This window comes from Clupea harengus, chromosome 5 (assembly GCF_900700415.2).
Source record: "Clupea harengus chromosome 5, Ch_v2.0.2, whole genome shotgun sequence".
Lineage (NCBI taxonomy): Eukaryota > Metazoa > Chordata > Actinopteri > Clupeiformes > Clupeidae > Clupea > Clupea harengus.
The window spans coordinates 21,764,078-21,788,100 of record NC_045156.1 but is presented as its reverse complement, the minus strand read 5'-3'; the positions used below and the strand labels follow the sequence as shown (position 1 = coordinate 21,788,100).

Sequence of the window (24,023 nt, the reverse complement as noted above, 5' to 3'; positions counted from 1 at the left end):
ACTGTCTCAACATCAAACACCTCATTATTGCATTACTCTCTTATGCTTTTGTTATGTACAGTGTTCTAGAGTTTGTATAGAGTTCTCAGGAGCTGCTATTGTTGTATCTCAACGCCCATATTAAAGTGTCTCTCTGTGTCTCCAGTGGTCTTTGATGAGGTGTGTCTTACCGCCTTCACCTACCTGTCCAACAGGTAGGGCGTGTGTGTGTAAGAAAAAAAAAAAAAAGTTTGGGTGTGTCTGCCAGTCCCCTCCCCTGGTTGGCGTTTTTAAAAGCCTGCCGAGAGCAGTGCGGAGACACACAGAGGGACTTTGACTCTCCTTCGTGAAGTAAGCCTCCACTCCTCCTCCTTCTCCTCCGTCTTCTCCGTCTCTCTCTCTCACACATACAAGCAGCATGGAGTTCAACAGGACCGTCAGCTACCGCTCCAGCCCTGTGGTGAAGAGAAGCTTCAGCAGCCAGTCGGCTGTCCCCAGCGGCTCGTCCCGCAGCAGCTCCATGTCAGTGCGCCGCTCCGGTGTGGGCTCCAGCATGGGCGGTGGATTCGGTGGTGGCAGTGGATTCGGTGGTGGCAGCGCCGGTGGTGGCAGCTACAACTACAGCAGCAGCAGCATGGGCGGCGGGTACGGCGGCGGGTACGGCGGCGGCTTTGTGGGAGCGCCCATCACCGCTGTGACGGTCAACCAAAGCCTGCTGGCCCCCCTTAACCTGGAGATTGACCCCAACATCCAGGTCGTGAGGACACAGGAGAAGGAGCAGATCAAGACCCTCAACAACCGCTTCGCCTCCTTCATCGACAAGGTGAGTGTCGTTCTGTCTCACACTCCTTCTGTCAATGACAAAGTGTTTGTCCCTCTCTTTCACACACTGTGTCATCTCTTAGCTTTATGGTAGCAGTATACCAACTGTAAACAAGATTGTGTTCTATGTTAATGCACGTCTCTTAGCTTAGTCAGTATATCCACAATAATACAATATTCTGTGTTAGTGCGTCTCAGGCATGGTGCCAATGTGCCAGGGTTAGGCACCACTTCATGCCCGCTGCAGGTTGCAGAGCTTTAGGCATGTGTAGACATAAAATATTATGGCCAGATCCTGTGACCTGTGGACACACCTGTATAAACATGGGCGTAGCTCAGGCAGTTAGTATGACTCATGTGAAGTGAAGTGGAGAGTGAATGTGTGTGTGTGTGTGCGTGTGTGTGCGTGTGTCTATGTGAGTGTACGTGGGAGCTGATCAACCCTCACGGCCCATACTGTGATAGGGAGGTAAAGTTCAGGTGCTAAACTCAAACTCCACAGCTTCGAGCAAAGGGTATGTGTGTGTGTTTGTTCATGCATGTACATCATGCCTCTGGGCAGGCAACAGGACACACCCTTAGGTGCAAACTTGTGTTGTGTGTGGTCGGAAGCCACACCTGTTTTTGGTAGTGTCTGAACTACTCATTAGGCAAAAGCAATATTTCAGTGATGAATGAGGATGGCTCCTTACACACACACACACACACACACACACACACACACACACACACACACACACACACACACACACACACACACACACACACACACACACAAAGCTGCACAATCACACACACAAACACACACACACACACACACACACACACACACACACACACACACACACACACACACACACACACACACACACACACACACACACACACACACACACACACACAAAGCTGCACAATCACACAAACCAGACACACACAAAGGTAGAGGTGAACAATTCCTGGGTAAAATTCCTGCCATGTTTTTGCCTCACCTGTGGTAAAAATCAGCTGATATCACCAACAGTTATGTAATATTAATTGTTGTAAAAGCGTCAAATTCAGGTGGTTGACTAAAGAAAGGGTGTATAAAATGTAATTCCTTTCACCTGGACTTTCCAAACCTTGCAGAGAGTGCACCAGAAATAGAGGAGTAACACTGTCCTCCTTTCACACACACACACACATTTTCTAAAGTGAGGGCGTGGATGGTGACACAGAAGAAAAGAACCTTACTTTAGCCATGCTCATACTTGTACAGTATTCAGTCTACTGTCGCACACTATCACTCAAGCATAGTCTATCTCTCCCCCACACCCTCTCTGTACACACACAGAAATATGACATATGTGGTTATTCATTTACACATATTTCACATGTAGTTCACTAATATATATTGCTAAAAGCGACTAGATCGGATCAAAAGAGTGAGCCAGTACACACAAATATCTCTGCATTTAACTTAGTATGTGTGAATCTTCCTTCAGGTGCGTTTCCTGGAGCAGCAGAACAAGATGCTGGAGACCAAGTGGAGTCTCCTGCAGGACCAGACCACCACCCGCTCTAACATCGATTCCATGTTTGAGGCCTACATCGCTAACCTTCGTCGCCAGCTTGACGGCCTGGGCAACGAGAAACTCAAGCTGGAGGGAGAGCTGAGGAACATGCAGGGCCTTGTGGAGGACTTCAAGAGGAAGTGAGTTAGCCTACTTGCTAATATCAGTTTAAACACTTCAAAAATTAAGCTGTTGCTAATATGGCACACTCGATGAAGCTGAAGCTAAAGCTAACGTTAGGGTCTTGTGCCAGTAGCCAAATGGCTATAGACTAGATAATCCTAAAGCTAATCTAAATACTGATGGATGCAGGTATGAAGAGGAGATCAACAAGCGTGCAGGGGCAGAAAACGACTTTGTGCTTCTCAAGAAGGTCAGACACCGAAATATCAAGCTTTTAAACTTTTAAAAACCTTTTAAAATCAATTTAAAAGTTTTACATTTTCTAAAATGAATTTTTCCTGCTCCTTCCCATCTCTCAGGATGTAGATGCCGCCTACATGAACAAGGTGGAGCTGGAGGCTAAGGTCGATGCCCTGCAGGACGAGATCAACTTCCTCAGGGCCGTTTACGAGGCAGTAAGTCAATTTCTTCTGTTTTTACCACAGATTATCCTACGTCCATCACCTCCACTGATAGATAGATAAATAGATAGATAGAGTACTTTATTAATCGCCATCGGGAAATAGCATAATCATCATCATCATGTTAGGTGCACTACTTTTCACAACAGTCTGGCTATCTCTGCCATGTTTTTTTAAACATCACCTCTTCCTCTTGATTGCTCCACAGGAGCTGCGTGAGATGCAGTCTCAGATCAAGGACACATCAGTGGTGGTGGAGATGGACAACAGCAGGAACCTGGACATGGACTCCATTGTGGCTGAGGTCAGAGCCCAGTATGAGGACATTGCCAACCGCAGCCGAGCTGAGGCCGAATCCTGGTACAAACAGAAGGTGAAGACAAATTCATGCTTTCTCTCCCTTTCACATACACACAAGCGCACACGCACACATATTCCGGGTTACGGCAGCAATGTCACCGCACTAGACTCAAACTCCCAACCTCAGGCATGAGAAGCAGGTGTGCTAGCAAGGAGGCTAAAACCCATGGGTGCTAACGTCTGTCTCTAGCACGCCTCTTAAGGTGTCAAGATATACCAACTACAATACACAACAACACTGTACCCACAGGCTACCATTACATATACTAAAATGTACTTTAGCACATCAGTACATTTGGCCACTGGCCACTGGCCCAACAATGGCAAAAGTGGCATTTTGTTCATATTTACCAGTGTGTTTGACTCTAACCACTTTCAACTTCTCTCACCCCGTGTTGCCCATCAGTATGAGGAGATGCAGTCATCCGCAGGCCAGTACGGAGAAGACCTGCGCTCCACCAAGGCCGAGATCACCGACCTCAATCGCATGATCTCTCGCCTGCAGAACGAGATCGAGAATGTCAAATCACAGGTGACTACACATGCCAAGTCTGATCCTAATCCAGTCGTCTTCAAACCATTAACATTGTGTAGAATTTGAATAAATAAGGTCTATAATCCAAAATGCTTTCTCAAGCAGATAAAGAGATTTGGACAGGAAATTAAAATGTTGGCACTTCTGATCCAAACTTCATATTATGATGTTTATTGAATTTAAAAATCAGATTGTATCACATCTGCATTCTTAGAAAAGAAAATAACTAGGCATCTAGCCAGTGAAGCTGTATTGTCAGACTTGTTTGGTTCTATGTGCCCCAGTTGGAGTATCCTTTAAAACTTTTTTCAGACATTCAAAACTTTCTCTTTTTTTCTCTCCTCCTTTCCTTTCTTTTTGCTCTCATTCCTTTTGTAGCGTCAAAACCTTGAGTCCCAGATCGCAGAGGCAGAGGAGCGTGGGGAGCTGGCTGTGAGAGATGCTCGTTCTCGAATCAAGGACCTGGAGGATGCCCTCCAGCGTGCCAAGCAAGACATGGCTCGGCAGGTGCGCGAGTACCAGGAGCTCATGAACGTCAAGCTGGCGCTGGACATTGAGATCGCCACCTACAGGAAGCTGCTGGAAGGAGAGGAGAACAGGTGAGGAGAGGGTTCTTCTTGAGCTCACTTTCATGCTTGCTATTTTAATCTATATTCAATGCTCAGCCTTTAGATTCAGTTTGATACATATTGATCTTGACCTAATTCTCTGTGTTTTCACAGTCAGTGTGATGTATATTGATAATAGTAAAGCCTTTTTCACAGATTAATGTATCCATGTCTTTTAGGTAAGTTTGGAAGTTTAATTTATAAAATGTGTTTTTCTACAGACTAACTTCAGGTGGTTCCAGTGCTACCATCCATGTCCAACAGAGCAGTGGTGGAAGTAAGACAAACCCCATTACTCATAAATGCTTACTAGTGAATAAGCTAGTGTTACTGTACCATTAAAACTTTTCTTAAGCAGAATACATATGTTTAACAACTTATTTATTTTTTGTCTCTTTCTCTCTCTAGGTCTCTCTAGTGCTGCCGGTGGTGGCTATGGGTACAGCAGTGGTGGCTATAGCAGTGGTGGAAGTGGCGGCTATAGCATTGGTGGCGGTGGCGGTTATGGCATTGGAGGCGGTGGTGCCACCATCACCAAATCCTCAGTGTCGTCATCCAGCAGTTCACGCCGTTACTGAAGAGGACCCAAACGCCCACACTAACTCAACTCCGACTCCCTAAACTTAACCCTTAACATTTTTTAACCAGGCATTAACCTTTCACTGCACTCACTGATATACCATATGTTTTCTCTTGACCCCAATGTCATCAGTTTACAGTGGCATAAAATAATAACAAGAAGTTAGCGAGCCAATCCGAGGCCATCTGAAGTGGGAGGTGCTACTTATGTCCCACAGGGGGTGTGGTCATGAGAGTGTGATGCCTGGCTAGTTTGCTCCTGTTCTCAGGGTTCTAACCATTTACAGGTTGTGTGGTGAAACAGGTCAACCCCTATTTTGTGGTCATGAGAACAAAAAAATGTTTCCTCTGATGGGAAAAAGTAAAAAAAACTAGGTTTATGTCATGTGGCTCAGAAAATGCATAATGCAGGTAAAACCCCTCATCCCCCTATCCACTTGTGGTGACCCCCTCCCTCGGTCTTACTGCCACAATCTCTCCTGACAAAGAAACTAAAGAGAAACACTGTTGTAACCAGGTTTATTTTTCATCAGAACATCTCCCAAATAAATCTGAGATTCAAAGACATTTTCTTGAGTTGTGGTGTTTCTTTTCTCTATCGTGTCTGGGTTTGCAATATTATTTAGTGCATACTATATAACATCAATAAATAGCAGACTTGGAGGTATCAGAGCTAGTAATATCAGTGCAAAAGGGTTGAGGTGAACATAATAATAATGATAAAAAACACTAGAGCTTCAAGAGCTGGTGGTAATACTGAATACATCTAACCATTAGTGAAATATAGACACTGTACAGAATATGGAAATCCAGTGAGCAACTGCTGTGTGAAGAAGTAGTTCAAGTTCCAAAGCTTTCACCAGTAATATATCTTCATGCACAATCTGTCTTGCTACACTGGCGTTCTACAGGTGTTAAAACACTGCCATGGCTTGTGGATTGCTTTACATGGTAGCAGTCAGGTGCACTAAACAGGCAGGAAGATGAATCAAGACCTTGCGAAGCTCTGAACCTTTTACCGCCATTAGCGGTTCCTTGTAGTTCACCAGTCCTGAGAGCTTCTCCCACAGCTGTGGCTGACATCTGCTGGTGATCAAAGTGCTACAGGCTAAATGGGGAAATTAATCTGTTAATTTGGCTGTGACTGAGAATTCAGTTGGCTATATGCTATGGCTGCTAAATGTAGCCTAAGGTCTGATTCAATAAGCACACCCAGATTTCTATAAGCTTTTAAAACCTTACAATCAGTGTGTTTACTCAACTGTCTTTGATGAGGCTTCTTTCAATGTTTTCTTGTTGCTTTATACTTATTCAGTACTCCTATTCAGATTTATTTATAGATGTAAATCTCTGTCTGAAGATTATCAGAAACGTTATCGTTTTCTGTGTCCTGTCTGCCTCAAAGGCTTGTAATTCACAAAAATATCTACATTCAGTGTTAATTCATCTGCGATTCACAATCAAAATGCATCTTGGATTTACCTTCTCTTAAAGAAACATTATGTAATAATTTTACCTTAAAATCATTTTGGTCGTTCACTGACTGGTTATACGAAGAATGGCATCTGTGCCACTGGGCTATGTAACTTTGGGGTGCAGGGCACGAGACCTCTAGTGAGAACTACGTAACTACGCTTTATGCTAACTAATGCTTTATGGCGCCACCTCACGCAACAACAAGACCCATCTGCTAGCTATAGCACAGCATTCTCTGTGTGGACATTATGGAAGACGCGACGAATAAACAGAGGAAGATTTTATCGGAGGAAGCATGAAAGAGAAAAAAAAATCATTGTTATAATAAATAAAACTATGCAGTCATATTTGTGTAAACTCCCGATATTACTCTACCTTGTTGGTCTAGGGTTATACGTTTCTTTGGGTTCTGCCATTGTCTTTGCTGGTTCCATATCCTTCAGCTTGTCAACAAATGTATGTATACTGTCCATTAGGGGTATCTCAAAGTGTGATTTGTATTTACAACAGTGGTGTAAAAGTGCGCTACAATCCGCAACTTTAGGGGGAGCTCAGTAGAAAAACATACCAATTCTCACGAAATGGGACTTTAACAGGCAATTATGCAATCATTTCGGCCATTAAGATAACTGACATTTTTGAAAGCTTTTCAAAAACACAAGTACCCACAGTCATACAGAAGACTACAAAATGAAATGTAATTAACTTCTAGATCCACTACTTGAGGATGATGGACAGTTTAACAGTATTTCCATTTCATGTTTCCTAACCTGGTGAGGTGTGTGTGGTTGTGTTGAGAACATATTCTTGTCCAAGAGATCCAGTGTGAATATAACAAGGGGGCAAGTTGCAAGGAGAGTTTAAACCTTTATTCAGCAGTGTAAAAAACTTGACCATGCAAACTCAAGACACTGTTCCAAAACACATCAGAGGTTCTCTCATTTTTCCAACAAAAAAACATACTTCCAATAAAATCACACTCACACACACTAAAATTAAAGGGAGGATGACATTTACAAATAAAGTAAAACTATCAACAATCCTATGTTTGGTCCAACAGACAGAGCCCATAATCATCAGCAGCAGTTGCATGAGTGGAGAACATGAGGGATGCATAACTCCTCAGTGCACACAACGTCTGCTGCACGTCAGTTGTAATACCTTGAAGGGCCTTTAGAGAGAAGAGAGGAAAAATGAAAGTTTCAATTATAATTGAAAAATAGTTCAATGATTAATAGTGCTACAATGACAGAACGTGCAAGCATGAGAATGTTTTTAGTGTGTCACTGTCGGACAGTGTGTGTGCACTGAAGTGTATGTTTTGGTGGTCGTGGGCAGGTATATTTGCAGGGGCATGTCTGGGGAGCCTCAAACCCATAAATCAGTGTGTGTGTGTGTGTGTGTGTGTGTGTGTGTGTTTCTCACCGCCCATACTGCCGGAGTAACGGTCATTGTTGTTGGTGTAGCTCATCGGCCCAAGAGACGGCGGTGTGCTTTTGCCCTGTGGGGGAGAACAATAGTCATCGAAAAGCAGTCCCATCAGTGCTCCCGACCTCTCTCACATAAACACACGTTCTCTCTCTTTTTCCCAAAGAAAAAACATAAACACACATTCTCTCTCAAAAAAGTGAAATCCATATATACATTTTGGGTGCTGTACCTATGATCAGGCTGATTAAAGTACCTTGCACCAGCTCCGTTACAGGAACACATTTCCCTGTGACTTAACTAACTTAAAAACTAAACAATTAAAGAGTACTTCAGAAGGAAGCTGTACTTTCATGTTGTGTATGTGTGCTTGTTCCAGAAAGAGAAGTTTTTACTTACTGGTGAGATGCTACGGAGGCGATACTCCATCAGTATATCCGTGAGCTTCTGTGTGACCTTCAGAACAATCTGGGCATCACTCTCACTCTCGATACGGAACGAGTCCTAAAGCACACATCCAAACCATAGAGCAGAAGTTACAGCTGCTTATGTTCCATTCTGCTAAACAGGGTTTTCTGAAGCCAGAAATCTTAAGAGGAACACAGATCACAGATGCATACAGATGGTACAGTACAGTCCAGTCCAGTCTGCTGACTGGTCCACAGAAATATGTTTTAGAGGATATAATAAAACGGCCAAACAAGAAAACGCCTTAAGCATGTCTACTTTAGCGCACCCTGCTGGAGTATTCAGGTATGGTACCAAGATCTGTGTGAGTGCATATGCCGATCAGAAAATAATACCCCTACTAGACTAATTTAGTATGGTACTGGAATCTACACTGTGTGTGTGTGTGTGTGTGTGTTTACCAGGTATTTCAGCAGAGTGGCTGGGACGCTGTTTCCCTCCTTTATGCCGCCCCTCATCATGGGGTCACTGAGGTCACTGAGGTCGCTGCTCTGGCTCCCTCGGTAGTCGTCCATGTAGGGCCCGCCGAGACTCTCACTGGGCCTCCCCATGTCATAGCCGTCAGACGGCAGCCGCGTAGGACCGCCGTCTGAGTAGCGCCGCATGCCCATCTCCGACCCCCGCGGGCTCATGGGGAGGTCACGCATGTCTCGAAAGTCGCGCATGTCACGCATATCGTGCATATCGTGCATATCATGCATGTCACGCATGTCATAATCGGGCATGCCACCACCAGATGGGAACTCACTGTACCCATACAAACCTGAGAGACAGTCAAAGATAAGAAATGAGCAAAGATAATATGAGAATAATATACAAATACAAACTATTAAAATATGTAATATACGATCTATGAAGTATATTATTAAAAAAGCTGAAATTCATAATTCACAAAATAAACGACTTGTTAACAGTGTTGATCTTGGTGGAATCAACTTTGCCTTCACCACCTCACCTGACTCTAAAAAAGACCTTTACCACCTCACCTGACCTAAAAAGCAAACCTAACCAAACCAAACTTATTTCTCTAGTACAGTGTCTAGTTTAGTTTATTAGCTCATAATAGTGTGGACAATCCCCATTCGTTCACTGTGTAACAGTAAATGGGACAGCCTTGGCCTACACTGCTATTTTTTAAGCTGTAATATAATGCAAGATGGTCCTCTAATCTAAGCTGTACTTTAACCTAAAATGGCCCTCTAATCTCAGTTGACTCACCAGGCGGTGGCGGTCGGGGGCCAACTCCTGGTCCTCCTCCTGCTGGTCCTCCTACTCCTGGGGCCATGAAAGGCTTGGCCTTGGCAGAATCTGGACAAAAACCACACATTTTAATCTTTTGAGTCACTGATGTGTATGCTTGTATGTTTGTGCTGATATGTAAGATAAGACTTACTCATGCCCTGAAAGGCTGCCACCTCACTTGGCTCCTTTAGCACGATCTGAGTGAGTGAGAGAGGGGGGGGGGGGGGAGAGAAGAGATATTAACTTCTTATTACTCAAATTAAGAGTGTGTGTATGGGTATGCGTGTGTACGTGTGTGTGTGTGAGTATGTGTGCGATTGTAGGTGCATTACCCTAATTTTGCCTTGTCCTTCTGTCCTCTCCACCTCTCTAGCCACGTCCCTGACAGTCTTCCTCAGTGCCAGGTCCTTCACGGCATCCTCTTCCTCACAGGTCAGTTTGCCAGGGTGGTGCTGCTTCTAAAGATGGGTGACAGAACAGCTTTAGTTGACCACCGCAGGGGAGGTATGTTGTTTGTGTGTGATTTTTGTCTGAGGGTAACAGCAGTGATGTTTAACAGTGGTGTGTGTGTTTCCTACGCTGTATAGACAAGCACAGTCCTGCACCAGACTCAAACTCGCAACCTGTGGCACGGGAGGTGGTCGTGCTAGTAAGGAGGCTAAAACCCATGGGTGCTAGCGTCTGTTGCTAGCATGTCTCTTAAGGTGTCGGGGAATGAGGTTGACTTTCTTACTGGCTAGTGTTACATGTGCTCACCAGGTATCTGAAGGAGTGTTTCCATCCCTTGATGTGTGGCAATATCTCCAACTGGAGTTTCTGCACCTTACACAGGCGACACTGGTAGTGGGGAGGCACGGACTTACTCGGACTCCTGTACTCCCAGACATACTGCAGACCTACACACAGAACACAGAACACATGTCAAGACATGGAAACTAAAACCCCAAAGCATATAATTTGGATTGCACTTCTATAATAACAGGTAAAATTCAGGATTCGTTCGATCAAGTATTCATTAGAACCCTGTCCAGTAAAACACAGATATTCTACTTTCAGGTCACTTGTGCAGAGATCAGAAGATTCCTGTGCATTCTATGAATGTTGATCTGATGCAATACAAATCACATTCCTTTTAATCCTGCAAGATCTCCTACAAATGGTTGCAAGAAATGACTGCTTAAAAGGCTAACAATGTTTTGAACAATGCCTATAGAACTACATCATATTTACTGGTAAAGAGGCATTTTCAGTGAAATTAGACGCAAATTGTCTGGGGCCCATGATTATTAGCACAAGGAACTTAACCGCTTTTCCTGTGCATGAACAGAATAGTGTGTTGTGCGACTCACCAACAATGCACTCTGTTATTCCAACGAGTTTCTTCTGCAGAGAGGGAATGGTCTGGATGCTGCCATTCTTGGCAGTGAACACTGGAGACAGGCACAAGTGCAAACATATACAAAATGAGACCGCCCATGCTTGGAGATCCATCTCTCCCTTGGACTCACACGCACACCCCCCCACACGCCCGCACAAGAACACATACTATAAATTGATATCCGGGGCTGGTATCTCTTAGCCCTAAACAACACATTCTAATAACAAATGAGAGCTGATCAGAGCCTCAGTGATGGCTGATGGGAGATGGGCAAGGAAGCCCATCATGTCATGGATTTGGCATTGGATCTGAGCTAGGGGAAACCTTTGACTGGTGTGGACTGTGGGAGAACATCCCATTTCAAAATATATACTGAACTAGGCATTGCTAGGTATAGGAAAATATGTATACAGCAAGTGCTAGTTTTTCCATTGCTCAGCACTCAAAACCCCTTAAAATGACAAATACAAGGTTTTGAGGAAGAAAGGGTTTGTCTATAATCGACATGAATGTCTTATGAAGAGCATACTCTTCCTGACCGAGTCTTTCGCCCACGCAGGTACCCACACAATCCATCTAGACACACACACACACGTTGTCTAAGGCCCAGAGAAATTCCACCCTGACACTCACTCACCTGCTGTTACCGAGTAGTGAATACATGAGTGCGTAAACAACCAAATTAATTGATGCACTTAAATTGCACCTTCTAGGCACTTGTTTAGTGAACAAATGAACTGACGCGCTTATCTAGCACTTTCTAGGTACTTGTTTAGATTCACCCACAGAGCTTCTTATATACTGAAGGAAACTCATCTCACCACCAGTGTGGATATTTGGGCATTTTATGTCAGCAAAGGAAAGAGCCCACCTGTGGTCAGTCAACCCGCTGCAGCTCTAAGGGGCATCTGACCCAAAGACTGAGCACTTAGCTTGAGGTTCGAGGGCCCCAGAACATGAGGCCACAAACACAAATGCCAGATTGGCAAATCTCCAAGCTGACAGTGATTATAAAAGGTGGGACGGTATCTCTTTTAGTGGAGCTACCCATGCAGCTCACCTAAAAGCCAGCAAAGGCTGCTATGGTAACCACGCAGTTTGCTATATTACCCAACCAATCAAGCACAGAGGAAGCGATTTCCTGATAGAAGGTGCTGACTGATGGTGCCGTCATTGATACCAAAACACAATAGAGGTGAGCAGTAGAGGACAGGGTGGGGGCAAGCATTCGGGGCACTGTCCATCCAGCACTAAGTGCCAGGCACACAGGATGCCCACCCGCCCAAGGGCCTAGTGCAGCATCTCACACACAGGCTGGCAATGCCAACGTTCAGTTACCAGCCCAACTCATTTCAAGTCATTTGAACAGGGCACAGTGCATGGCATCAGTCTCGTCACTAACATCCACTTCCCCACCTACAGATCCAGACAGCCCCCATGTCCAGAGGCTAGCACCCTCAGGAATGACACCCCCGCTGGCACAGCATCCTTTGAGAAAGACTGTGCAGGGGAAGGGGGGAGACTGTTCTGATGAAGGTCACCAGAGGGTCAGAAAGGTCAGTTAGTTTGCCACCTCAGAAGCACGGTCGTGTTCCGAGGACAGGACAGGACTTACCTATGTCCGAACTGAAGCGCTGCTGGCGTTTCTGTCCGTCACCCAAAAGGCCAGAGAGAGACACACACATACACACACACACAGGCATTAGACACACAGTGAGATGGGAGGACAAGAACCTTGTCATCTGCTCCCTCTCCTCTACTGTAGAGAAAGAGCTATGCTCTCACCTAGAGGCACAGCTACTGCAAATCACAACCAAGGGCCTGTGTAAGACACACCACTGGTGCCACAATAGAATAACAGGCCTTCATAGTTCTAAAGGATTTAAAATACTTTTGAGTATAAAGCTGATACAAAATAAGGCCATGGTATAGCACCCTCTGTGGGGTCAAATAAGAACTTACCAGTCTTCAGTTTCCTGTGCACGGAGGCACAGACAAACTGTATATATAGGAGCAAGCAGACACCCTTAGACTTGAGAAGTAAGGGCTAAGGAGCATCATGTCTCCATTGATTATGATATCCAGCCACTCTGGTTGCCTGACCACTGTCATTAATTATATAATGATATGGCCTATGGCAGCAGAGACAACATTTTGCTGGTTGAGCTCTTAACTCAAAGGAGCTTAGAAAATACCTTCCCTGAAACTCCTCGGCCTTGCATGGGAACTCCATGAACACTGGCAACTGAGACCAAGAGTTGATTTAATACTAATGACTTGCTTGGTCCTGTGGAGCTATACAGCAACTGTACAACTGCAGCTTAACTGTACTGCCGAAGGTACCATCTATAACCTACATGTGGGTGAATATGATATCCACCAATGCTAGTTTGGTCAGTGTGACAAGCTACTGTGTCACATCAGCCTGCTGAACCACCAGTGGTGGAAAACTGCAGACAATCTAATAATTTTCACACCAGTGAATTTAGCATGCCTGCAGATAGCAAGCTATTTGTTTAGCCAACTCTCATTTAAGATGGTAAAATCCAAATCTAGAAGAGCAGCCGCAAAATAAGTTAATGTGTCTCACCTTAACCACAACCCCGGAGGCGTTCTTAAACTTCTTTGGCGCGTTTCCTGCATTCTCCATTCTGTGTTCGGTGAGAGGGTATTACTGGTCATTACTCACAATAGGCCAGAGTAGGCCACGCTGCATTTGTTGGGAACTCCAAAATAAGGATGTTTCACTATGTAACGTGTTGCTATGGTTTCTAAGCCAATGCTTCGCCCCTACTGTATGCAACGCTGTAGGTTAGCTCACATTAGCTAATAGCGCTAACGTTACTCCACCTTACTTTACACAATAAATCCAATATTTATCTAGCATGTTTCTTTCATAGTATAACACTACATTTATTCACACATATCACTGAACACTGCTGTTCTTTTGCAGAGCCGTGCTGATTAAGGCAAACTGAGTTTACTACGCCAAAGCTTGCTAACAAAAGCTAGGATTGATGAACTAGTTAGCCATTTTAGCTGACCAATTCGTATGTTTCCTAGTGGTAAACTGATTGCAAAATGCTTTCTTTTGATATGTACGTATCCCTTCAACTCTCTTGCTTCCCATTTCTAAATGATCTAAACACCAACCGCCAAAGTACTCGTTAAATTAATCGCCGGCATCAGATAGTTGCGCTGCTAAAACAGCTGATTAACATTACTAGCTAGCATTACCAACGTTATCGCTATCTATAACGTTAGCTACATTTACAACAGTTGCAACACAGCCATTGAAATAATAAATGGTCCCCACTTCGTAATCATAGTCCGCAGCTGCACAGGTACTGAATATGACAATTCAAAAGAAAGTACACCTCCAGTTTAAGTCATGGGTTAAGATAGAAAAGTAAAAGCTAGCTAACTTCGCTATTCAGATCTAAGTTAGCCATTTCTTAACTATCGACAGATCAGCTATCGACGTAAACAGCTAGTTGTCCTATCTTAGCTTTTTGCGCTCCTGGCAAGGTAGGAAGGGTAACTCTACAAAACTAGGCTTGGTGAGACTAAACTGATCCCCATTTTAAGCCCATGTAGCTAAACATACTAACCTTGCTACTTTCTCGTTGTCCTCTTGTGAAATCAATAACTACGTTAGCCGACAACACTGCGTCACACGCAGGAAGACCGGTGGTCATTTATGGACCTTGTCGTCAAAATAAAAGTGCCACCTAGAAGAGTGTCCTAACCGTCACTGCCCAATATCTTGACATTTGAATTGTGAGGATATAGAAAACCAAAACTGAAAAAAAGAAACCGTATTCCTTTGTTTATATCACCACTTTACCTTCTCATAACCTTTGAAGGAGCTGTATTCTAACGATTGCCATCAGTACAAAGTAAAATATGGCCCACAGAATTTTCTCCTTTTCCTAATCCTCTTCCAAAATATCACTCACTTCTTTTCAAATTTCACACCAACTCCTACATCAGTCTTGGCCTCCTGCAGCTCCTACTCATTTCCTGAACTATCTCCATTTCCTGTTGTTCTCTCTGCTCCAGCATCTCCCAACCTTTACTATTCACCACCTCTGGCATCCACCTAATATAACAGGCTACTACAGGCTACATATAACAGGCTACTACAGTCTCAGAAACGAAAGCCTTAGTCGCCTACTGGTCTCCGATAAGATTGTTGCTATAGTCCAGTGCTAGCCCCATGAAAGCCCTAGTTGTTGTGTAACTGACCACATACATCAGAGGATTGCCAATCCTTTCATACTTTTTCACTTCATCCCTCTCATAACAACTATCATGAAAGTAGTATGTCTGACTCTGGAGAACAGTTATCTTTTATTCTCATGTTCCTCATGGAGCTGACCGCTGCCATACAGTCATAAGGTACTCATCAAGTTTGTGTGACAGGAATGTTCGCAGCTGGGGACAAAAAAAAAAGAAAAAAGAGGATGTGTGACTCATGCAACACAAGTATTCGTTTTTTCTCCCTTTTTTTTCTCTCTGCCAGTCCTCTTCCGTCCCTTGTCCCTCCACTGTAGAAGTGTGACAGTTAAAACACAGAGAAGAACAGGAACAAAGAGTTCACCTGCTAACCAGAAACAACTATTCTCTCACCTACCCACAAAATGCCCATTTTAAAAGCATCCTGAAGGAGAGTTTCACTTATCTTTGAGCCGAAAGTTTTCAGTAGCTCAGCCATATCCATTTTTGTATTTTGCCAGTTTATAATTGACCAACTCCTGTTTGATGGTTTATGAGATGTTAATTATTCACATCTGTTTTCATTTTAGAAAGGCCTCCTTCATAAATATTGTTACTTATTCTTTTTACCATATAGTTTTGTAAATCACTTTGGACAAAAGCGTCAGCTAAATAATTAAACTATGACTGTAAACAATAGCTAATCTGCAGGGAAGGGCAACAGAATACTGCCTGGCTGTCGTTTTTATGGGTTTGCTTAAAAAATGCTCCTTCAGTCATTCTACAGTCCAGACACTGCACCAATTCAGCTGGAAATAATCAACTCACTTTATATTAGCCTTGTTGTGCAGGCACACGAGTGAAACTCAGGGTCTCAGAATATGTTCATATCTCAGAATTTATAAAAAGTTGTGTTTCTGTTGAAACATTCCAGTATTACTTCATTTCCTACTGTGTTTTGATACATTGCAGAGAGTGTGCAAAGTATAAAATTAGATTCAATTAAAGTTAAGATTAAAATGATCGTAAAGTAAGATACAAGCAGCATGCATCTGCTTGTACTACATCTCAACATGCAGATGAACATGTATCTTCTCCGGATGGGTAGACCCAAACAGACAGCAAATTCTTCAGCCTGCATCAGCCATGCTCACGTCATTGCATTGATGGTGAAGTGGGGGAGGGCAGCTGGAATTCCTGTGGTGTGGAAAAATTGGTCTTTGTGCCCAGTCTTCCCCTTCTCTGTTCCCCATATCTTTCCCTTCACTGTTCCGAACTCAGTCTTTTATTTCGCCCCTCTTTGTGCTGCTTATCTCTACCGAACCCAAGTCCAATGCAGACTCAACGACACAATGTTTTATCAGAGGTATGCAAGGTTAACTTCTCTTTGAACAAAGCAAAAAGAATAGTTATGCAGCTTTTGTTATGCAGCTTTTTGTGATGTGGCATCTCGGACTTGACACTGCCAGGGATAAGAGAGGATTGGTGTGTTTCTGTAAAACACATGAAGAGTTTCGGGAAGAAAAGCTGTTTGTGGGAATGGTAATTACTGTTGTATGGAGCCATGGAAAGAGGGGTGGGGGTAAAGGGGCGGGATGAGGTTGAAGGTCAGTTTGTGGGGACTGTTAGATGTGTGGGAGGAATGAAAAAGTAGTCCTGGGATGCTTGACTGTAAGACTACATTATGTCTACTATTTTATCTTTTAAATGTCTTTTGTTGTTTATCATTTAACAATGTTATGTTATTGTAAAGCTTTTTTTTATTGTTGTTTAACTTTTCTGTATGACATGTGTGCAGACAGGCTTTGTTAATCCTTGGCCAGGGTTCTTAAGCAAAAGAGAAGCAATGTAAAGACCATAGTAATAAAGGCCCTCCTTGAACACTCATTTTCAGATTATTGATTAAACACAATACCACATTTCCAGCAAATTGTGCACTACTACATCTCATTCCTCATTTAGCAGCACTGTCTGAATGACAGAAGTCATCAGCAGTGCTACTGGAGTCAGAAGTCTACGCTACAGTAAGTGTGGAGCAGCTGCAAATGATTTCTGTGATGAAAAGCAAATAATGAAAACCTGAGATGGAACTGGCTGGGTGAGGGCTGTCATTATACAGAATACTGCGTGGATTGGTGTTTTGTGATGGAAATGTTATTGATAGCATGTGTTGTGTGTGAGTGCTTTGTGAGGTTAGAAAACAATGGGAATGTGTGTGTATACAGTAAAGTGTGTGTGTTTGATTGTGTGTGTGTATGTGTGTGAGGGAGAGAGAAAGAGAGATGCATAACTGTATAGCCAGTGGGAATCTTAGATGGTTCTAAAATGTTTTTCACACTGCATGCTCAGTATTCATTTCACAAAGTGAACAAATATAAACACGAGGGACATGAGTCACTCTGTGTGTGTGTGTGTGCATATGTGTGTGTCTGTTTGCGTGAGCAAATGCTAGACCTGGTGACTAACTTCTGTGCAATGGAAAAACCCAAAGAATAGTAAGCAAAGGAATAAACAACAATTAAGCTCCTTACCAGAACAATGTGTTTGTCATCTTATTTATGTGCCTGCGTGTAGCTTACTCTGCAAGAAAAGTACAGTTATCTATTTAAGAGGTCTATAACAAACTCTAGGAGCTTCTCTCTTAATTAGTTTTATGTAAGTGAGAGAAACTTACATCTGTACATTTATCCATAAATGACATTGACAGTGAGTTTGCTCTCATGTCTCCGTCACACACTTTTTAACTGTTAAAAAAAAACTGCAAAATATGGGTACAGAGTCATGTGGCCACCAATAACTTTTCCTTAGCCCCTCCAGAGCGTTAGAACAAGAATGGGATTTGAGGAGGGGGGACACCAAACCTTGAGGGCAGTCAGTGCCTTGGCAACGGGTCAGTTTGTTTGTATTTTGGAGGAAGAGAGAGAGAGAGAGAGAAAGAGAGAGAGGATGGGAGGAGACTGAGGGAAAGAGAGAGAACACACGGGAAGTGGGTGTGGGAGGCTCCGGTATAAAACCCATGCCTTTATCCTGTGTCGCTCTTACTCTCTGCAGCCCAGCTAGAGCAACTCTCTCAGCCTTCCTCTCATTCTTCACGCATTCTGCCCATTTCTCCTCCACCATGAACTACAGATCAGAGCGCATGTCTTCCGTGCATTCAGCCCCAGCTTACCGTGCTGCCAGCATTTATGGCGGGGCAGGGGGCTACGGCGCGCGGATCTCCTCGTCCTCCTCATCGAGCCTCCGTTCTGCGGCCCCGGGCGGGATCACCGCGTCCTCGGCCTTCACCCAGAGGAACTCGGCGGGGGCGTCCCTCCAGGGGGGTGTGGGGGCGGCGCTGGGGAACGAGAGGGGCCAGATGCAGAACCTGAACGAGCGCCTGGCGACCTACCTGGATAAGGTGCGCAGTCTAGAGCAGGCCAATGCCAAGCTGGAGGCCCAGATCAGGGAGGCGCTGGAGAAGAGTGGGCCGGAGACCAAAGACTACAGCCGCTACAATGCCATCCTGGACGACCTCAGGAAGCAGGTGTGGCATTGTGTGTGTGGATGTCTGTGTGCGTGTGTATGTGTGTGTGTGTGTGTATCTGTGTATGTATGTGTGTGTGTCTGTGTATGTAAGTGTGTGTCTGTGTATGTATGTGTGTGCTTGTGTGCATGTACAATGTGACAATGTTTCAGTGTTTGTATGTATGTGTGTGTATCTGTGTATGTATGTCTGTGTGCCTGTGTATGTAAGAGTGTGTCTGTGTATGTATGTGGTGTGTGAGTATGTATGTGTGTGTGACTGTGTATGTGTGTGTGTGTGTATGTATGTATGTGTTTGTACTTAGACTTAGTTACTGGTTGGCATGACTGAACAGGAAATGGTTTCCTACTAAATCTCAAATCTCCTGCAGCAGCCCTAAAAAAAAGCCCACATTTAAACAATCAAATTATGAAAATACAAAAAGTTTTTTCATAAGATTATACCACTATTGTGTCTATTCTACGTTCTATGTAAACTAATCTTAAACAAAATGACTGCACTCTGTGAGTTGTTTAAAAAGCCTTAATAATAGGAATGTGGGTCTGGTTGTCTGCACTGAGTGAAATAACGTGTCTCTCTGAGACTGGCTTGAGTATTCCCCCCATGGCCAGAGGATAGCCTGAGCTGTGAACTATCACATTTCCTCTTTAGTGAATGTAGGGTGTGGCAGCCATTGCTCCCCCTTTGTGCATTTCCCTGTGGTTTCTCTCTTCCTCTTACTGCATTTACTACTTTCTTCTGCTATCTTTTCACAAATGTGTCAGTTTCCTCATCTTATGAGTGGGTATCCATGGTGACAGAGATACACAAACAAAGTTGCTGTTCCCAAAATGCTCCTCAAAACATTTGCCGTGTTGCCAGGTCTGTTTAATGCAGAAGTTCTGACTAAGCGACGTAATGCCAAACAGATGTGAAACACACACACACACACACACACACACACACACACACACTCAAACGCACGCACATAGCCACAGATTGTCATATGATCTCTGAGAGGAACTTCTGAAAACCAGTTTTAAAGTTGTGCTGTTTTCAGAGTTATTGATTTAGTATCTCAAAGTAAGTTAGTTGAGTTAATTTCTCAAAGTAATCACTTTCTCATGAGTATATCATTTTGAGATGTTAAGTCATTCTTTTGAGAAAGTTTCTCATTATTTTAAGAAAGTCGCTACGCAACCCTTGCACTGTGTTAGCTCTTTAGGGGGTCTGGATGTGAACTACAGCTGCTGGGGTGGGTTTAGAGAATCCCTCTCAGTAAGGGATAAAGCTGCAGCAGGTCATGTAGTTTTTCAAAGCAAAAATCAACCAATTTTATAAAGTACTAAGAAACATACTCATCTTGGACTCGATCTGTTTCCTGTAATTATTTGAAACAATAAGCAATATATGGCATGCATGAGGTTCAATTCCTTGTTATTTAAATGATCTTGAATGAAGACATTTGGATGGAATTAAGTCCAACACAAGTATATAAAGTATGAGTACTAAACATATATTTGTCTAAAATTAAGAGAACCTCTCAGCATTTCTTTCAACAGTTAGGCTAGCAGAATTATGGATTTAAGTATGTATATGTATATGCATATGTACGTATATGTAGTGTGTAGAGTGTTCATATAGTACTGTTTTATGTATATGTATATGCATATGTTTATGTAGTGTGTAGAGTGTTCATATAGTACTGTTGTATGTGTGTATGTATATGTATATGTATATGTATATGTATATATAGTGTGTAGACTGTTCATATTGTACTGTTGTATGTGTGTAGGTGTTTGACATGATTGTGGATAATGCTCGCCTGGTGCTGCAGGTAGACAATGCCAGACTTGCTACTGATGACTTCAGAGTCAAGTGAGTCTCGTCATGCATGCATGCATGCTGTTCCTGCATCTCTCTGCATTTGTAAATATATTATATATTATATATTTTATTTATTATATATATGTATTGTATGTATTTATATATTAGAGACCCATATACAATGCATACTATTCCTTTATCTCTCACTCCATACATGCTATTTCTATGTCTCTTATCATGCCCGTACAAACCATGCATGTATACGGTTTCTATATGTCTTCGATCATGCATGCATACTGCCTCCGTGTGTGTATATGTTCTGACACTGAGTGTGTGTTTTGTGTCTGTCAGGTATGAATCTGAGCTGTCCATTCGTCAGTCTGTGGAGGGAGACATTGCTGGGCTGAAGAAGGTGATTGACGACACAAATCTCGGCCGCATGAACATCGAGGGTGAGATTGAGTCTGTGAAAGAGGAGCTGTCCTTCCTACAGAAGAACCATGAGAACGTGAGTCACTGCACCCTACGGACTGCACCTAAAAGATCATTTTGGAAAGTCTTCAACAACAACGCAGATATTCACCCACTTTTCCTGTGTGTCCATCTCAAACAGGAAGTTTCAGACCTGATGGGTCACATCTCCCAGTCAGGAGTGCAGGTGGATGTGGATGCTCCTAAGGGACAGGACCTCGCTCAGGTCATGGATTCGATGAGGGCCAACTATGAGAAGATGGCTCTGAAGAATGTTGAAGAGCTCAAGATGTGGCATGAGAACCAGGTCGGTATTAGATACACATACAAACAAACACACACACACATGCGCGCACACACGCACGCACGCACGGACACATGCACACACACACACACACACACACACACTCACACACACACACTTTCTGCTCTCTTTCTACAGTATTGTATTCATTTCATTTGAACAATATCTAATGGGAAGCATAATGTTCTGTTGCCTTTAGTCCTTTCTCTTTGCTTCCTTTCTCATCATCCCCCCCACCCCTGTGTCTCTCCATCTCAGATGTCGGAGGTGCAGGTTCAGGTGTCTCAGAACACAGAGGCCTTGCAGGGAGCACAGATGGAGAAGAATGACCAGAGGAGGCAAATACAGACCCTGGAGATAGAATTGGCATCCCAACAGAGCCTGGTACAAAACACACTCACACAAAACACACGGATACACACCCATTCACACACACAAACACACACCCTTACCTTTAGTTTTCTGATTGGCACATACAGTATAAGAAACAAAAAAGCAAGGAAGACACTCTTACAAAAGGTGATGTGATGAGATGATGAAAGTCTTCAAGGGGGTTAACAAGCGGGTGTTCCCACACAATCACACATACATACTCACACACAAGCACACACACACACTCACACATACAGCGTGTTGATCAGTGCATTGTGATGAAGGAGTTCCTATGAGGTTTACCGCAGTATATGTCAAAAATATCATATCTTTAAGTGCTTGTTAAAGGTGCAGTCTTTGACTATAATTCATTACACTTTTCATCAAATTCAGCGATAATCTCCTCATGTCTCTGTAGGTGTCCATTCAGTGTGTGCAACAAAAAACTAAAAACTGTGTTTTGTTCGGACACAGTCCTTACTCTGTAAATGGGAAACAAAGAAAGCGGCTCAGACCGAATCATTCTCTATTGCAGCAATCAACAATATTCTCGGAAAAGAGGGTTGTATTTGATTGGCTGTTGAGCTGAAATATCAACAATCTTTCACCAGGATTGGGGACTGCACTTTTAAAGTTAGTACAACATTATAGTATTCTTTTTATATTTTTTGTAACTACAGAAATCATCTCTTGACGACACGCTGCGCAGCACAGAGCTACGCTGTAACGGTGAGATGGAGAAGTACAACGACGTCATCCGACAGCTGGAGGCAGAGCTTGGGCATATAAAGTCCAAGGTCACAGAGCAGGGCCAGGACTACGAGGCCCTCCTGAACATGAAGATGAAGCTGGAGGCTGAGATCGCCACCTACCGCCACCTGCTGGACGGGGAAGACACCATGCCATGGTCCCAGCAGCCCCAACAGCCCCAACAGCCCCAACAGCCCCAACAGCCCAAGCAGCCCAAGCAACCCAAGCAACCCAAGCAACCCAAATCCAAGTTCAAGTGAGTTAGCTGATTATATCCTTTTATTATCAGTCTCATCTGATTCCGGTCACTATCCCCATTCCTAGGGAAATCTGGCAGACTTAATTTGAACTTTATCAATGTAACCTACGGTAAACTATTTTTATAAACAAATAGACTGTAATCCAAAACCTCAGTCTGAAAGCAGTAAGCATATCAGTGAATGTTGTTTTTAACCGAGGTGTAGGAGCAGTATCCTTTAGATGATGTACGAGCTCTGTGCGTCCTGCAACAGGTTCCACTAGGAACCCCTAACCCCTTATTGCCCTTTGACCACACAGTCTCCCAGCATGCCGTTCTCCCCTCATTAATTCCTTGTAGACCTATAGAGAAGTCTCTACAGAGATATTTGGCTCAGTCTCTAGAGATAAAGGAATAGTATGCATTGTATATGGGTCTCTAACCCTGGCTAATCATCTTGCCAAACATGCTTTCATGATCATGGTGGACTGATCCTACTTTATTTCACATAGTTTAGTTCAGTAATTAAATAGTAATTAAGTAAGTTTAGTAATTAAGAGTACAATATAAAGAGTATAATATAATAACAATGTGTACTGATATAATGTACACACTGTTGCACATTACTAACCCTTACTCTAAATGTAGCCCTTGTAATTACATAGGCATGTAAGATGCAAACTGTAGTAAATAATACGTATATTCAATATCAAGCAACTTGTACGTAAGGTTACGGAGTGGATTTATGTTTTCAGTTTGACAGATGCTCTGGGGGAGCTGGAAAATCAGGAGGAGTGAAGACACACACACACACCACACAGCAGGCCTAAGAGAAGAGAAAACCACTGATTCATCAAAGAGACCCATCAAAGCAGAGATATGCTATGAAAGACTGCTTTAGAGCCACTGTGAATTTTATTTCAAACCACAAACAGACGATGACAATAAATATCCCTTATGGTGGAAGTGTTTGCGTGTGTGTTTTGTTTTATTGATTTTATTTGTTTATAATTTAAATTTGTTTATAACTTTCTCTCCTCTTAAGAAAGAATTACATGCAGTTCAGTACACAAGGGCTTGACCTTTTCCTTGGGTATGTTACAACAGAAATGTTGAATAGGTTCTATGAAATTCCATAAGAAAACAGCCCGCTGGGAGTCACCATGACTCCCGACTGTGAGAGACAACATCTGGAACTGCTAAATAGTTTCCCCTGCTGGAGAAAGGAGCAAAGAACAATTTATTTTGCAAAATTGCAGTGCACCCCCAGTCACACCTCCTTTACTCAGATGCAATGGAATCTGATGTCAACAACTTGACAGACATAGGCCA

General features: G+C 43.3%; 3 protein-coding genes across 4 annotated transcripts; 2 read left to right on the top strand and 1 right to left on the bottom strand.

Moving 5' to 3' along the window:
- The first annotated feature begins 200 nt into the window (after positions 1-200).
- Positions 201-5,584, top strand: LOC105897909 (keratin, type II cytoskeletal 8-like). Its single transcript, XM_012824899.3, has 9 exons — positions 201-802; positions 2,283-2,491; positions 2,664-2,724; positions 2,834-2,929; positions 3,144-3,308; positions 3,702-3,827; positions 4,209-4,429; positions 4,660-4,715; positions 4,847-5,584. Exons 1-9 carry the CDS (start codon positions 398-400, stop codon positions 5,014-5,016), a joined length of 1,509 nt encoding a protein of 502 aa, XP_012680353.2. The 5' UTR covers positions 201-397; the 3' UTR covers positions 5,017-5,584.
- A 1,763-nt stretch (positions 5,585-7,347) lies between these two features.
- Positions 7,348-14,699, bottom strand: si:ch211-197h24.6. 2 transcript variants are annotated; one of them, XM_012824900.3, is made up of 12 exons: positions 14,621-14,699; positions 13,600-13,660; positions 12,625-12,655; positions 10,981-11,061; positions 10,388-10,527; positions 9,964-10,089; positions 9,783-9,828; positions 9,608-9,697; positions 8,791-9,152; positions 8,321-8,425; positions 7,919-7,994; positions 7,348-7,664 (listed from the first exon to the last, which is right to left on the bottom strand). In XM_012824900.3, the coding sequence occupies exons 2-12, from the start codon at positions 13,657-13,659 to the stop codon at positions 7,642-7,644; spliced, it is 1,140 nt and encodes a 379-aa protein (XP_012680354.2). In that variant the 5' UTR covers position 13,660; positions 14,621-14,699; the 3' UTR covers positions 7,348-7,641. The 2 variants fall into 2 exon arrangements, with proteins under 2 accessions (XP_012680354.2, XP_031423943.1); XM_031568083.2 differs by lacking the exon at positions 14,621-14,699 and adding an exon at positions 14,326-14,614.
- Positions 14,700-18,241: 3,542 nt separating this feature from the next.
- On the top strand, positions 18,242-23,657 carry krt18b (keratin 18b). Its single transcript, XM_012824819.3, has 7 exons — positions 18,242-18,750; positions 20,525-20,607; positions 20,908-21,064; positions 21,170-21,334; positions 21,590-21,715; positions 22,384-22,709; positions 23,447-23,657. The coding sequence occupies exons 1-7, from the start codon at positions 18,244-18,246 to the stop codon at positions 23,487-23,489; spliced, it is 1,407 nt and encodes a 468-aa protein (XP_012680273.2). The 5' UTR covers positions 18,242-18,243; the 3' UTR covers positions 23,490-23,657.
- The last annotated feature ends 366 nt before the right edge of the window (positions 23,658-24,023 follow it).

Bases quoted from the DNA above. Each gene is read 5' to 3' on its own strand.
- LOC105897909 (XM_012824899.3), top strand. From the start codon at position 398: ATGGAGTTCAACAGGACCGTCAGCTACCGCTCCAGCCCTGTGGTGAAG. The intron at 2,930-3,143 runs GTAAGTCAATTT...ATTGCTCCACAG, and splicing joins TCAGGGCCGTTTACGAGGCA to GAGCTGCGTGAGATGCAGTC. The intron at 3,309-3,701 runs GTGAAGACAAAT...GTTGCCCATCAG, and splicing joins AATCCTGGTACAAACAGAAG to TATGAGGAGATGCAGTCATC.
- krt18b (XM_012824819.3), top strand. From the start codon at position 18,244: ATGCCTTTATCCTGTGTCGCTCTTACTCTCTGCAGCCCAGCTAGAGCA. The intron at 18,751-20,524 runs GTGTGGCATTGT...GTATGTGTGTAG, and splicing joins TGGACGACCTCAGGAAGCAG to GTGTTTGACATGATTGTGGA. The intron at 21,335-21,589 runs GTCGGTATTAGA...TCTCCATCTCAG, and splicing joins AGATGTGGCATGAGAACCAG to ATGTCGGAGGTGCAGGTTCA.
- si:ch211-197h24.6 (XM_031568083.2), bottom strand. The intron at 11,062-12,624 runs GTAAGTCCTGTC...GCCTGTCTCCAG, and splicing joins GCGCTTCAGTTCGGACATAG to TGTTCACTGCCAAGAATGGC. The intron at 7,665-7,918 runs GTGAGAAACACA...TTCTCTCTAAAG, and splicing joins TTACTCCGGCAGTATGGGCG to GCCCTTCAAGGTATTACAAC.